General features: G+C 56.3%; 1 protein-coding gene across 2 annotated transcripts; it reads left to right on the forward strand.

Annotated features, from left to right (window-relative positions):
• Window positions 1–256: 256 nt before the first annotated feature.
• Window positions 257–12598, forward strand: FNDC4 (fibronectin type III domain containing 4). 2 transcript variants are annotated; one of them, XM_051614649.1, is made up of 6 exons: window positions 257–487; window positions 5708–5823; window positions 6350–6554; window positions 7376–7465; window positions 8773–8906; window positions 10917–12598. In XM_051614649.1, the coding sequence occupies exons 1-6, from the start codon at window positions 415–417 to the stop codon at window positions 10950–10952; spliced, it is 654 nt and encodes a 217-aa protein (XP_051470609.1). In that variant the 5' UTR covers window positions 257–414; the 3' UTR covers window positions 10953–12598. The 2 variants fall into 2 exon arrangements, with proteins under 2 accessions (XP_051470609.1, XP_051470610.1); XM_051614650.1 differs by having other exon boundaries at window positions 10920–12598.
• Window positions 12599–12980: the final 382 nt, after the last annotated feature.

Raw genomic sequence — 12980 nt, forward strand, 5'->3', positions numbered from 1 at the left:
GTTGGGCGCAGACCCCGCTGGTTACTGGGGGTACAGCCTGTGAGGGGGCACCGGACTGGGGGTACAGCGTGCGGGGAGCACCGGCGGCTACCGAGGCACGGGCTGGGGTGAGCGCAGCATCGGCAGCTCCCGGGGGCGGCACCGGCGGTGTCGGGGGCACGGCCCGGGGGCGGTGCGGGTGATCTTGGGGGCCCGGCCCGGGGGCAGGGCTGGGGGCGGTGCCGGAGCCGCTGCGGTGCCGCTCGGGGGGCGGGGCGGGGCGGGGCGGGCCAGGCGGCCGTCCCGCCCCCCCGCGCTGCGGCCGGGGCTCCGAGCCGCTCCGTCCCGCGGCGCAGGGAGCCGGGCCGGGGCCGGGGCTGCCGCCCGGGCCGGGGCCGCAGTCCGGGGCGCCCCTGCGCTGGCTGGCCCGCCGCCATGGCCCGCTTCTCGGCCTTCCTCAACCCCGTCCTGGTGCTCTTCAGCTGCGACCTCTGCCTCGTGCGAGCCAGTAAGTGCGGGAGCCCCGGGCCGGGTGGAGACGAGGAGGGGCCCGCGCTGCCGCCGGCTGCGGGGTCGGGCGGGGGCGCGGGGCCGACGCTCCCCGGGGGGGTGCGGTGCCGGCCGCTGTCCCGGGGGGCTCCCCGGCCCGGGACCCCGTGCGCCGGTCCTTGCTGTGGGCTGGGGCTCCTCACCGGACCGACCCGCCGGCCTTTCCCCATCCCCGGCCGAGGCCCCGCGGGGCCTGACCCTGCCCCCTCCGCCCCCCCCGGGAAGCCCCCGGGCCTGGGACGCCGTGACCCCCGAGCCAGCCCTGCCTTCGGCCGTGCCGCGTCCCCTCCCTGTGGGACGGGCTGCGATCGTGTGGCCGGGCTGCGTTCCGCTGGGGGCTCCGGGCTCTCCTGGCGGCACCTGGGCTCGCCGCCTGCGGCTTTGGCTCCAGAAGCCTTCGGCTCCGGGCCAGGCCGTGGGGAGGAGCGGGCCCTCCTGGTGCCCGCGGGGGAAGGGCCTCCCCGCGGCCCGTTCGTGCCCTCCCCGGCGAGCAGCGGGTCCTGAGAGAGTTCCCGCCCGTGGGCAGGGATGCTCCGGTGCTGCTGGCTGGGCTGGGAGCTGGTCGCTGCCGGACCGGCTGCTGCTGCCTTCCTGCCCTGTGACCTCGGGGCTGGTGTTTGCAGAGACACCGAGGGCTGTCAGCACCCAGGTACCTCTGTCCTTTCTTCCCCTGACTTGTCTGAATGCCCCTGTGTGGGTAGCAGCCTTCTGCTGCCTGTTTGCCCCTTGTCGGGTTACTGGCGTGTGAAACGGAATCGCAGGTAGCAGGCACGTCCTGATATGTTCTGCCATGTTTGCAGCATCCTTGCAAAAGGTGTATTCCGGGGCCTGATGGATTCAGGAAGAAATGCAGTCAGGGTTGTTAAAAAGGGGGCACTTACCTTCCTTCTGCAGGGTAAGTTTGGCAAACATCTGAGTGCCCTTGAGCAGCAGTCCCAAGGGCACAGTCTGAGGGGCAGGTGAGGTCCCCTCTCCAGAGTCACAGCAGAGTGGGGAGGATGCCAATGGGGCTGTGCCCCATCCCTGTGCAGAGCCACATCTGCCAACATCACTCGTGAGGGACACCTGTCTGCCCCTCTCTCTAACCTACCAAGCCAGGTCGTGCAGCAGATCCTGCCCCATGCTGAGCTGCCCCAGGAACAGCCCTTGCTGCTGCCTGGCCACATGCAGGACCAACACTTCCCTCTTCAGCAGGCCAGGAGGAAACCCACTGCTGTACTGACAGGACAAAAGGGTGCACCAGGCCTTAAGTGATTGCTCTTTTTGTGGTGGTGCCCATTTCTTAATATGGCATTAATCAAAAGTGAAGCTGGATAACTTATAAATTATGCAGAATCATTAGCCATTAATGCATTGGGCAGGCCTTTACAATCTCATTCTTTTCCCAAAGAGCCCAACAGGGTATTTGAGCATCTTGGCTCAGGAGTGTTTTTAATAGTTGGCTTCAGAGAGTACATTTTTTGGAGCCCTTGCACTCTCAGATCTTTACAGCAACAGCTCTGGCATGAAACCACTCTGACCTCAGCTGCAGAACTGGCTGGAGAACGTTAGGTTTAATGTGGGGATCATGCTCCAAGCTCGCTCTGGTGTGAGCTGTCCTTTAGAAGTCTTGTCATAGTGACTGAGGTCTTGTCTTGCATATCCTTGGGATTAAACATTGCCCTGTGTTTCTAGGGTGAACTCCCCTAGTTTTGACTTCTCAAACTTCCTGTCCTGTCTCTTCCTGCTAGGCATGCAAATCCCATGTGCTCAGAAATGTCTTTTCTGCAGTTTGCTGAACTGCAAACTGACCACGGGACACTCATTTTTCCCATTAAGAACTGCAGCCTGGACACCTTCAAGTCTCACTGCCACATAGGTTCAGGTCTGCTTGCCTGGATCCCTCACAAAGAATGCTTGCAATGCCTGAGGTCTGAAGCATTGACTAGCTGTGCATTCCGTGCCCTGTGTACTCTTGTCCTCCTCTCTCTCTGTCTGGGATGTTTGGGCATTGGCTCTGGGTGTTACAGCAGATCATGCTGGCTTTGAGTGTACTGTCTCTGCTAGTGTGATACTAGGGTGGTATTCCTCCTGGGATGCTCTCCTGCTGCCAGTGTGTGCATGTCCCAGGGCCTGTATAAGCTCTGGCTAAGTGCAGCTCAAGCACTACTGTCAACCGTGTGGACCCAGCAGCACATGTTGTGGATCTGTGCAATGCTCTTCTTCTCAAATCATACAGTGACTGAGCCCGAGGGCCACATCTCAGCATTCCCAGCCCAAAAACCTTAGCTGGGCCAGGCTGGACTCCCTGCAGATACCTGAAAAATTCTTGTGCAGAGCAGGGAGCCTGCTACAAGCTCCGTCCACAACTTGAACATCACAGAGATGTAAAACTCTGCCTTTAATTTCTCCACATACACTTAGAAGTTGGGAACTTAGGGCACGTTCAGACCTCTTCTCATTCTGTTAGATGTAAAAAGCTCCCAATTTATTACTGTAGATGTATCCTGTGAAGCACCACATCCTGTTCTTGTCCTGCAGCCAGCTGGCAGGGTCTGATCACATCCAGAGCACTAAGCTCATGAGTTCCAAAGAGGGAAGCATGTCAGTGCTACCTGCTAGGAATGGTTCATGGCTCAGGTTAACTCCTGAGCCATGCCCGAGAGTGATTTGAGCACACAGTGGCTGGTTCAAACCAAAGTAATTCCTGAGACCAGTCTCCACCACTGGATTCCTGAGCTCTTTCTGACCTCATTGCATTTGCTAGCATAGTGGTAGGTAGCCTTGGGCAACTGTTCTTATGCCTAAAGGCTGGCAGAAATGCTGCAGCCTCCCCCCACATGCACACTTTGAAATGCTTTTGCCTGAGACACAGCAAGGGGATTATTTGCTGGCTGACAGAGTGCTGTCTACAGCTCAGCTGTTAGTCGTGCAACTAGCTTGCACACTGGCCGTGGCTGAAGCAGAAAACCAGTCCAGTCTGTGGGGAGCTCAGCCCATGTGTGCACAGAATACATGTGCCCATCAGAGACTGGGTCTGGGGACTGCAGCTCTATTCAGCCAATTTTGCTGTTGCCTTTTGGGAAACCCGGGTGTGCAGGTAACTTGGCTCAGAGTCTCCCTCTCAGAGGTTAGAATGATGAACCAGAGCTCACTGGCAAAACTCTTAAGTGAATGCACTCTCCATGGGATAAAGGATATTCAAGTTCATCTTTTAATCCTTCCCAGTTTTCCAGCCTCCTGTTCTGGAAACAAGGGCACAGAATCCTGTGATGTCCTTGTTCATGTTGTTTGCAATGACTCCATCTCCTGGTGATGTGGCAGGTTTCTGTTGGGCATGCACTCAGCCCCAGCGTCTCTCTGAGAACGTGTTTTCTGGACTCTGGGAGTGACCTTCCTGTCTGTCTCAGTCCTTCATGGCAAACCACAAACCTGCATTTCTCAGAGTGGGAATCACAGCCTTTTTCTGATTAATCTGTCATGGAGCTGGGTATATACAAATGTAAATTAATGCATTTAAATAGCTGACCTGCAGAAATGACCTTTGCTTGCTACTCTAACTGTGGTTGTTGGTAGTGTTTACAGTTGTCTTCTTTTCATGTTCTCAGGTACCCTCCGGGGCTCTTTCTCTGTCTGTGTAAATCATAGCATTGAACTTGTGCTACACCAGCAGCTTGTAGAAGGACATTGTCTTGTTTACAGAGAGAGAGGACATACGAACAGCAGCCTCAGTGTCTTTCTTCATGAGCTCCTGGGTCTAGCTTCCAGACAAAATTTGGCTTTGTATGCAGGATGTGTACCTGTGTAGAATCCTGCCATGCTCTAAGTGCTGTGAAATCTCAAACTGGTGATGGTGCAGACCCATGGGTCCTTTCTGAAGAATAGCAACGGCTGAGTGCTGCTGCCAGCCTGGCAGCTGATGGGATTGCACTGCTGGGAGAGTCAGCTCTGCCTCCCGCAGTGGGTTTTCCTCCCCACTCTAGAGCAGGGAGCAGTGCCAGGCAGAGAAGATGGCCAGATTGAGTTGCATAGTGTGTTTATTCCACAAGCTGCCCCATTTTTCTGTCACAGTTGATATATAAATACTGTGTCTGGGCTGCTTCCTACGCAGTTCTGGGTGATGTGCCAGCATTCGTGATGTGCGCATCCACGGGGCAGCACCAGAGCTTAGAGGAGCCTGATTTTACCATCACAATCTTGGTTGAAGAATTGCATTAGTATAGGATTTGTTTGGACTTTCTGGACCCTGTAGAAGCACCAGAGTTCCCTGCCAAGAATCTACTGTGTGCCCAGGCTGAGCAGAAGGAGCAGGTCATGCCAAGCAGCCCTGTTTCTGATAGTGCTGGAGCTGAATGAAGTAAACTTTCCAACAGATGAAAATTTGAGCAGCAGTGAAGGTACTTCAGATCTGCAAGCAGCTGCCCTTGTGAGAAGCTGATGTGAATGTCATTCTCCTCTGTGACAGCAGGGTCCCTGCAGTGCTCTGAGACAGGCTGCAGAGACTTTTCTTGTGATGTTGAGCTGCAGGATCTGGTTAAATTGCCATGTGACAGTCTCTTAAACTCTGTAATTCCTTTTTGCTCAGGACAGGTCTTCATGCGTTTCCCATTTTGGTGTCTGCAAGGTGGAAGGACCCTACTGGGGGCCCTTTGTGTGTTTAGCTGGGTCTGGCATCATGGGCACATGGGCAGCACTGCTAATCCCTTTTATGTGGAACGTGTATCATGAGCACTGGGCTCTGTCTGCCACTGCAAGCAAGCCCTATAGAGCATATCTGGTCTGGTGCCTGCAAGCTCGTTCTCCTTCCCACCGCAGGACACTGCCAAGGGCAAGGTGTGCAGTTAGCGTGTTTCTCACCAACAGCTGAGCAGGGAGGAGTCCTGGCCAGCAAGCAAAGGCCACCAAAGCCAGTGGGTACCACAGAGGGGGGTAGCTACACACACAGGGAGCAGTTCTGTGCCTGCTAGCCCACCATGTGGTGCTGCCAGGGGGGCTCAGCCCTGTGCACCTGATGTCCCACTCCTCTCCTGGGGACAGATTCATCAGAGAAGCTGCTCCCTGTAGCCCTGGCCAGTGTGCTGCCATGGGTAGATGTTGGAGAGGCTCCCTGTGGTGGTGTGCAGGAGTGAGTACCTGTTCTGAGACATCTTCTTTTGCTTCTTTCCTGTGCCTTGCCTCGGTCTATGCCTGGCTTACCCAGACAGGCCACCATCCCCTGTCAACGTGACTGTGACACAGCTGAAGGCAAACTCTGCCACTGTTTCCTGGGACGTCCCAGAAGGAGATGTGGTCATCGGCTATGCCATCTTACAGCAGGTATCCAGGCTCTGTCCCCAGGGGTTGGGGCCCCTCTCCCTGATTACCAGCATGCTCCTGTGGCAGCCTTTTCACTACAGTTTGGAGCTCCTCTGGCATCTGCCTAAGGACACCTATGCTGTTGAGCAGCCCTTGCCATGGTGCTCTGTCTGAGCCATTCCTCCTGGTGGGAGGTAGTAGACTGTGGGCTGCGCTGGGGGTAGCTGTCCCTCCAGTGGCTTCCCTGCAATTTCTCTGGATAAAGATGGTGCTTCAGCCATGACTTAAACCTTCTTTGCTTCCCTTGCTCCACCTCCCCAGATGATGGTGGCTTCTCCAGGGAGGCTCCTGGCTCTCCGGCCAGGGGATGCTGGCAGCATCCACACAGGGATGCTGCATAGCAAAGAGCTGGCCAGCCTGGCCCACCCCAGGGGTGGCTGGTTGCCCGGGAAGGGAGGAGTGAGGGCAGTGTGCCCAGCACAGCCCTGCAGCCGGGGGCCTGTGCCTGGTGGAGCCTCCTGGGGATGACAGCTCTTCCCTCTGGCAGCGGCAAGATGGGCAGATGCAGCGCTTCATCCGGGAGGTGAACACCACCAACCGCGCCTGCGTGCTGTGGGACCTGGCGGAGGATGCAGACTACATCATCCAGGTGCAGAGCATCGGGCTCTACGGGGAGAGCCAGGCCAGCAAGCGCGTCCACTTCCGCACCTTGAAGGAGACCGACCGCCTCCCTTCCAACAGCTCCAACCAAGGTGAGGCTGCTCCTTCCAGCTCACCCCAGGGGGTTCTGCTGATGGGTCCACACCTGAAGGTCTCCACAGCACATGAGCAGGGATCCAGCAGCCAGCGAGGAAGGTGCTGTCCTGATCAGCAAGTCTGCCTGGGACACACAGGGTCATAATGAGTAGCAGGGTTGTATAGGCTGCTGTTGTGTCCACTGTGGCCATGATAACATCCCCAAGCCCTGGTTTACAGTCCTCCTATCCCATGTCTTGGCACCCTATTCAGCTGAACAGGCTGTGGCCAGGACAACTTGTGGCTTCTTCAGCTGCTGTCCATAGGAAGCAAATACTGAAGGGGCTCTCAGATCTCCCAGCCTGCAAGCTAGCCTACATGCTGGTCATGAATCCCAGAGGGATGATGCCCAGAGGGGGTCCTCTGGGCACAGGAGACTGTCTCCAGCACTAGCCCTAAGAGAGGGATTTGAGAACTGTATAACAGGGCAAGCAGATGGCTTACTTCTGTGTTCAACTCAGGGTTTTCCTAACCTGCCCTGGACCCTACTATGTAGGGAGTAACCTTAGAGATTACTCCCCTGCATTGTGCAGTCCCTACTTGCACCTAAACAAGCTGTTAGAATCCCTGGCTGCATTTGGTGGCCAGGATGATTTATCTGACACAGGAAAGCCACAGGATACATGTGTAGACATCATTCCACACCCATCTTCGATTGGGGGAGGTGGGCTTCTCTCCTGTAGAGCTCCTTTTCAGATCCTCAAGTGTTTCTGGTCCTGCAGTAGGTTCTGGTGGGAAGTATCTGCTGCCAGCCCTCCATGGGTTCTCTTCTCTGCAGGTGACATCACCATGGAAGGGCTGGACAAAGACAGGCAGCTGCAAACAGGCGAGATTATCATCATCGTTGCTGTGCTGCTCATGTGGGCAGGTAAGTGTCACAAGCAACGTTCTGGCAGGCTGGGACAGAGGCAATACAGGGCCCACAAAGAAGATGGGGCTCAGGAGAGCACAGAGGCGTATTGTTGTGGGTCTGGCATCCTTCCCTGTAAGTCTTTTGAGTCTCTGTAGAGGCTCAAGCCAGTGGGGTAAAGAGGAGCAACCACAGCCACTGCTCAGCAGTGGTGGCCTGGAGCAATTGGGCTGGCTGGCCTGACTGCTGTGCTGGAAGAGCAGGAGGTGCTGTTGGACCTCAGCAATACAGAATTACATAGTTGGAGCATCCCAACTGACATGAACTATCATGTCACTTGACCCTTAGCTGGCTTGTCTGACATGGGAGAACATTGCTGCACTGGCTGGTAGTGGCTGTGCCTCAGTCTGCTAGAACTGCAAGATGTGCAATTTGCTCCTGGTTAATGCCAGTGCTTTAGCAAACAGTAGGTTGCCCTGGGAGCAAGGAACCCTAGGAGATGACAGTCAGCTCCTGCGTGGTCACAGGCAGCTGCTGGGAATGGGATGTAATTTGTCCCCTACTTCCAGTAAATATGGATTTTCTAGGGGCATCTTGCAGGAATCTCTCCTTGTCCTGGCCTTGAACACTTTCCTAGTGCACTGGAAGAAAATACCAGATGGCTGCTGGTATCTTACACCTCAGGCAGGTCGGTGTATCAAGAGGGCCAACAGGGAGAAATCTGGTCCAGTCTGCGGGCGGCTGTGGTAACACTTCATAGTTTGAATGGGTCCAACATCTGTAGTGGTTGCAGTTCAAAGCATTGCTCCAGAGTCCTGCATCCAGGGTCCCCAGGTGTGGGGTGTGTTCTGTGTGGGATGAGTGCAGTGAAACCATGACAGTGTGACTGACCTGACAGTCAGTTTGCAAGGCAGGACAAAGCCAAGGGCTGGCTTTTGTGAGGCTCACAAGCACTGGACCAGTGGCTTTAGTGCCTTGCTGGCATTATCCGGCGACCCACTCACTGCTCACTGACCTCCAGGGCTGTCCCTGTCCGCATGCCTCAGTATCTGCCTTTGGCCTCAGAGTCCTGAGCCATAGGCACCTCACACCTCACATGTGCCCTGGTGGCTTTAGCCATGTCCATGCCTCATCTGTCCAGCAAGTCTGGCCTGTCCAGACATGCAGAGGTGCCTGGGGTGGTTCAGGCTAACGCAGGTTGGACATGTATGTGACCAGCATCCGGGGTGCCCAGGGCCTTACTGCTCTCCAGCTGGGATGCTGCAGGGAGGGGAGAGAAGGAGCAGCCAGGGTGGGAGAGTCCTTCATCCCCTGTCTTTTGGCAGCGGTGATAGCCCTCTTCTGCAGACAGTATGACATCATCAAGGACAATGACTCCAACAACAACAAGGAAAAGACGAAGCCATCCTCAGAGCACAGCACGCCAGAGCGGCCGAGCGGAGGGCTGCTGCGGAGCAAGGTGAGTGGGGAGGGCTGCAGGAGGGATGGCACGTGGCATCTGCTCTGTCTTACTGCCTGGACAAGTTCTGGCTCTCTCCAGAAATAGAAACAGCCCAGCTCATGTTCTCACCCTAAAAACTGAGGGTTTTTAGGGTGCAGTGAGCCCTGGTTTCCTCGGGCACTGTGTGTGCCCCATGGGTGATTGCAGGAGAAGTAATAGAAGAGATAGCAGGATCCTGTCACCTGGGATGGCTCCCATGTTGCAGGGTGGTACCTGTCCTCTTGCTGTAATAGCCCTGTCACCATGCCCCTCCAAGGCTGCATCCCATAGACAGGGCTGACTCCTGCCAGTTCAGGCAGGAGCCAGACATGCTGGGCAGCTGTTCTTATGGCTCCCGCACTAGCCTGTTGCTGCTCACTTTCTGCCTTCACTGTGGCCTGCTCCAGGCCATCACCACGCAAGTTGTTTTAATGGGAAAGACTCCAGAGCCTCTTCCCCACCCAAATGGAGGTACTGTGCTTGGCTATGGATGTGAGGGAGCAGAATTTTCATCTGGCTGTTCCCACAACACCTGAGACTTTTCCCTTTGTTACTTGACAGGGACAATGATTTATAACCCTACTGTACATACTCTAACAGGACCTGGCATTAGATTTTCCCTTGTGTCTCATCTGCTGCCTCTATTGATGGTGGGGATGCTACTCACTGTGTTGGCTTAGTGCTCCTCTGCCTCCACATCTTGGTTTCCAGCTGATGTCAGGAGCAGAAACTTCCTATTTGGTCTTCAAGACCCCAATTCTCCCCCTCCAGATTTTCCAGCTTCGTGATTATGCCTTGCCAAAAAGATCCCTCTTCTTGGATCCTTGCTCCAAACTGACCCTGCTCATATAGGATTGCAAAGGCACGTGCAGAAGCCTATTACTGCTTTTGCAAAATTCACCTGAACAAGGCTGATGCGTCTCAGTTTGTTTTTTTGAATTCTCCATATTCTTGGCATCCTTGCAGGTGACAACACTGCAAGGTTTTTCTTGTAGTCCTTAATTACGAAGCTGGGAACAAGGTATAGGGAAAAAAAAAAGCTCTGCATTTGCTTCTCCTCTTTGCTCCAGGGCCAAGCTGCTGTAGTTGACAAAGGTGCAGCTTTTGATCTGAGCCATTAGAAAGCGTGGTCATGGGGACACTTATCTCCTGCACCCAGCTTCAGCGTACAAGGGGTGAGCTACAAAACCTGTGCAGAAACCAGGACCCCTTTCCACCCCTTCCTTTGAACTCGCATATCTGCTGTGCCCTTCAGTGAACACATTCCTTTTACTTTAAAGGAAGGTGCCTGCTTGTTCTTGCAACAGTTTTTGAGAAAATCCACTTTTCCAACTGCAGCCTTTAGTTCCCCTGGTACATGCCAGAGCTGTTGTGAGGGGCATGGCAGTGAGACATACCTGCCTCTCAGCAGTCCTCATCTGTCACTCCATGCCTGTCATCCCATGCTTTGTGGATTCTCTGCACCATGGTAGACATCCTCCTACCCTCATCACTTAACTTTTCTGCTCTGACCTCCTGTCCAAGGACATCAGGTGTAGTGTGGCTACCACTAGGGACCAAGATAGAAGTCACCAGACATCTGCAGGCCCCAGAGGCTGAAGAGTGTGGGGCAGGGAGGCTGGTTCATCCAGGAGTACTGGGACACAGCAGTGGGCAGAAAGCCACCTTGAAGGGGCAAGTGTGTGGCTGAGGGGACTCACCTGGAGGCAGGCACCAGGCGATGCAGCTGAGCTGCCTGAACTGTTCTGCCAGGAGAGCACATCAGTGCAAAAGGCTGAGGCGCCAGGGTTAGCTCTCTTGGTCTGCTAAAGCCAACTCTGTGCTGCCCACACCCAGCTCGGGGCAGGGGGCTCAGCTGCAGCCAGCAGCCCTTGTACAGGGGAGGCTGCTAGTGCTAGTGCCTGCTGCGGGAGGCGGGGGCTGTGCCCTGCGGTCTGCATCCCGGGGCCTTAGCAAAGCAGGGCCTTAAAGTGGATTTTTCTCTCATAGAAGAAGTCTCCCTCGGTCAATATAATCGAGGTGTAAGTGCAGCACCAGCTCTACATCTGGGGTCCTGGGCATCCTGCCAGAGCCAAAGCAGGCCTTGGAAGAGGAGGCAGCACCAGGCGCCCTGCCTGGAACTCTGCATGTGAAGATCCGCGTATCAGAACTTACGCTTTCCCGAGGGCGCCTGTCCAGGGACGTGCATGGCGCCGGCTCCCAGCCCTGCATGCAGCGCGGGGCCCTGCCCGCACCACATGCTCGGCCCCGCTCCCCTGCCGCCGCGGAGCGTGGAGCTGAGCCAGGGCAGGGGCCACACCGCCCGCCCGGGGTCGAGCCCCGGGGGCAGAGGGGCTGGGCGCGGGCCTGGGGGAGGCACCACGGGGTGCAGTGGTGCAGCACTGCCCGCCTGCCTTGCCCTGCCCGCCGTGTCTGGGCTCGGGGGGGCAGCAGCTGCTCCCCTTTTGGCCCCGAGGCCGAGGGGATGGGGCAGTGCAGGCGTTCACCCCAGGGACAGCAGGGAAGTTGTGGCTGGGTGGCAGGGGGTTTGTCCATGGGGCTGGACCCAGCGAGCACAGCTGGAGAGTGGGTCCCTGCTGGAGAATGGGGCTCCACTGCACCCCACCATGGCCATGCAGCCGCTTCAGGGCCTTTCCCTGCTGCTAGGGACAAAGACACAAAGGAGCACAAGGAGCTGGTGCTGCCACAGTGCCTGGCTGCCTTGCAGAGCATGTGGCCAGGGCAGGAACTGCTGACAGGATTGGTTCTGTGGGATGAGGTGAGCCCCCCAGAGCTGTGGGAGTAATGCCAGGGCACGGCTGTGGCTTCAACTTTCCCCTAGCAGGAATCCATCTGGACACATTCACACTGTTTTGGGGGAGCTGCTGAGCACCCTGTGAGCGATGTGGTGGTGCCTTGTGCTGCCTGGAGCAGATGATGCAATGAGGCCCAGCAAGGTCTCAGCAGGCTGGGCAGGATGTGTGCTGCAGAGCTTGTCACCGTTCTGAGGACAGCCCTAGCTTCAACAGCATCACAGCCTGCTCCTGGCCCTTTCTGTCTTCCAAGTTACGGTCACAGCTGATGCTCCTGCACCTGGAGCTGATCCCATGCAGCAGATTGGCTGATGTGAGACGGAGCTGTGGGAAAGGGCTGACCCTGAATACCCTGAGCTGGTGGACCTCTGGCTGACTGTTAGCTGCCCACTCTGCTTGCTCATGTGAGGACAACAGGAACCATCAACCATCCTGGGGCTGGTGAATAGGTGGTGTCAGATCAGTGCTTGCTTGCTCCCCAGAGCCTGCAGGCAGAAGTCTGTCCCTGGGTGTCTACACTGCTTTGTGTCCAAGGCAGGCCAGGCCCAGGCATGCCTCCTTGCCAGCCGTGGGAGGGAACAGGGTGATGCCAGGAGGCTGGCTGCTGCAGAGCTGGCAGCTGGTGGCCCTGGCTGCTGCTCTCCCTCTGTGCTCTGCTCTGTGGCCTGTCACTGAGCTGGGGTGCTGGCTCTGCAGTCCTGGACTCAAGCATCACAGGATCCAGCGTCTTCCAGGAATAAACCTCCTAGTCAAGCACTTTCAGGACTCTTCCTTCCAGATGCTGCTCAGCTCCTGCTGCAGAACTGGGCAAGGAGGGGACAGGATAAGCAACTCCCTGTGGCAGGGTCTTTTCAATAAAAGCATCCTGGCTCAAACACATCCTTGTTCATGCAGAGCTGCAGGTCTGTATGTGTGTTTGCATGTATAACAGCACTCCTTGAACTTGTGTGTATGGCCTTTAGAAGGAGACCTGTTCTTGCATGCTGTGCAAGAGCTGCAGGTCCTCTAAGGTCATCTTGCACTCGAGGGAGTGCTGGTGCTGCATGCTGGGCAAGTTGCAGTTGCAGACTGTCGCATTGAGGATGGCTTTCTCTGCACAAACAAACCAGGCTGCAGAGAGCAAAAGAATTTGGCAGCAGGGCCAGGAAGGAGGATGAGGCCAGATCCCACCAGGGGCTGTGCTGCTCCCTGGTCAGGTAAGGAGGGGTGTACCTGAGGAGCAGAAGTACAGTGGTGGGGTCTGAGTGCTGCTGAGCTGTAA

The sequence above is a fragment of the Apus apus genome, chromosome 3 (genome assembly GCF_020740795.1).
Source record: "Apus apus isolate bApuApu2 chromosome 3, bApuApu2.pri.cur, whole genome shotgun sequence".
NCBI lineage: Eukaryota > Metazoa > Chordata > Aves > Apodiformes > Apodidae > Apus > Apus apus.

Coding starts and splice junctions, on each gene's coding strand:
- FNDC4 (XM_051614649.1), top strand. CDS start 415: ATGGCCCGCTTCTCGGCCTTCCTCAACCCCGTCCTGGTGCTCTTCAGC. Junction 6,555..7,375: donor TTCCAACAGCTCCAACCAAG/GTGAGGCTGCTC, acceptor TCTTCTCTGCAG/GTGACATCACCATGGAAGGG. Junction 8,907..10,916: donor GAGGGCTGCTGCGGAGCAAG/GTGAGTGGGGAG, acceptor TTTCTCTCATAG/AAGAAGTCTCCCTCGGTCAA.